We start from the raw sequence: 1,265 nt of genomic DNA on the forward strand, positions 1-1,265 counted from the left end.
GTATTTATATTTGTGTATAAGATTGTCAAAAAGCCTGTGTTTTTAGGGTTATTAATGAAGTTTGTGTACTCAGACCAGTAATATTTGGGGTCACAAGTTTTTGCCATGAATATTTAGTGGGTCAGAAGATAAAAAGTTTGGGAACCACTGAGCTAAACAAGGCTGTTTGTAACCGTAGCGTGATGTTGTTGACATTTGCTGTTGTTGTACCGCATCACGCCACACACAACACGTGCAGTGCCGCTGAGGGCTACAACAACACAACCCCAGGAACACTCTCTGCTCCACACAAACAGCACACCGTGTGAATTAAACTCACATTGGGGGGAGCTGCAGAGGTGGAGCCCCTCTTCTCTGGAACACCCCGTCCACAAACACCCCGTTTTTACCGAGGCACCGCAGGTAGAACCCCCCCGCGCCGCTGCTGCTCTCCCTGGCCGTGAAGATGTCCAGATGTCGCCTGGAGATGAAGCTGGAGTGGCCCATGCTGACGTCCACCGAGCCCTGAGAGGAGTTCCGGCCCACGGTCACTGACCTCTTCTTCATCAGGTACTCGAATTCTCGGCCCTGCAGCCGAGCGATTACCGACATCCCGCTGCCCACCGCCGTGCCGAGGAGTCCGCTTCAGGCTCACAGTGTGGGCTCAACACAGAGCACAGGGCGGTCCGGGAGTGGGGGGACTTCTGGGTCAGCAGAAATGAGGGGAAGGGATCCAGTTTTAAAATGTGGCTACGAACGAACCGAACCGGGGACCCCACAACCTGAGGAGGAGGAACGTGGACCGGCCAATCAAAAGCGGACAAAAAGGCGGAAGCTCGTTGACGGATAGACCTTTCGACCAATGAAAAACGAGTATGGGCAGGCAGCTGKGTAGTGTTGACCAATGACAACAAAAATACAAACTGGACACAGTTGAGCTCGGCTGCACTGCAGAGAGACACACACATGATGGAGAGGTGGAAACACGGCTGAATGGTTTTATTTAAAATAATAATAAAAAATAATAATAAAAAGTGGTTCCAACCTGGTGGATGATTTTATGAGGGTAAATGAAAGTGAACAAAATTGTGGTGGTACTTAACTAAAGTACAGTACTTAGTAATTTTACTAACTACTCCACTTWAATTAAAAAAAGTTACTCATATTTTAAAAAAATAATATCAACTTTACAACCGTGATGAACAGTCCATTTAAAACACACACACCTGCTATGTCTGTCTCTATCCAATATATTATATAAAATATCTCAATAAACAATATATCTC

The 1,265-nt window shown here is 46.7% G+C and overlaps 1 protein-coding gene across 4 annotated transcripts in view; it reads right to left on the bottom strand.

The window, feature by feature from the left end:
- Positions 1-934, bottom strand: part of LOC106531857 (forkhead box protein K2) — a 20,323-nt gene extending 19,389 nt beyond the window's left edge. Inside the window, exon 1 of one of the 4 annotated variants that reach the window (XM_014027790.1) lies at positions 320-934. In XM_014027790.1, coding sequence (XP_013883244.1) covers positions 320-591 — 272 coding nt within the window. In that variant the 5' untranslated portion in view covers positions 592-934. The remainder of the gene's footprint in view (positions 1-319) is intronic. The other 3 variants (XM_014027792.1, XM_014027791.1, XM_014027793.1) reach the window with 3 other exon arrangements.
- Positions 935-1,265: the final 331 nt, after the last annotated feature.

This window comes from Austrofundulus limnaeus, unplaced genomic scaffold (assembly GCF_001266775.1).
Source record: "Austrofundulus limnaeus strain Quisiro unplaced genomic scaffold, Austrofundulus_limnaeus-1.0 Scaffold683, whole genome shotgun sequence".
NCBI classification, from domain to species: domain Eukaryota; kingdom Metazoa; phylum Chordata; class Actinopteri; order Cyprinodontiformes; family Rivulidae; genus Austrofundulus; species Austrofundulus limnaeus.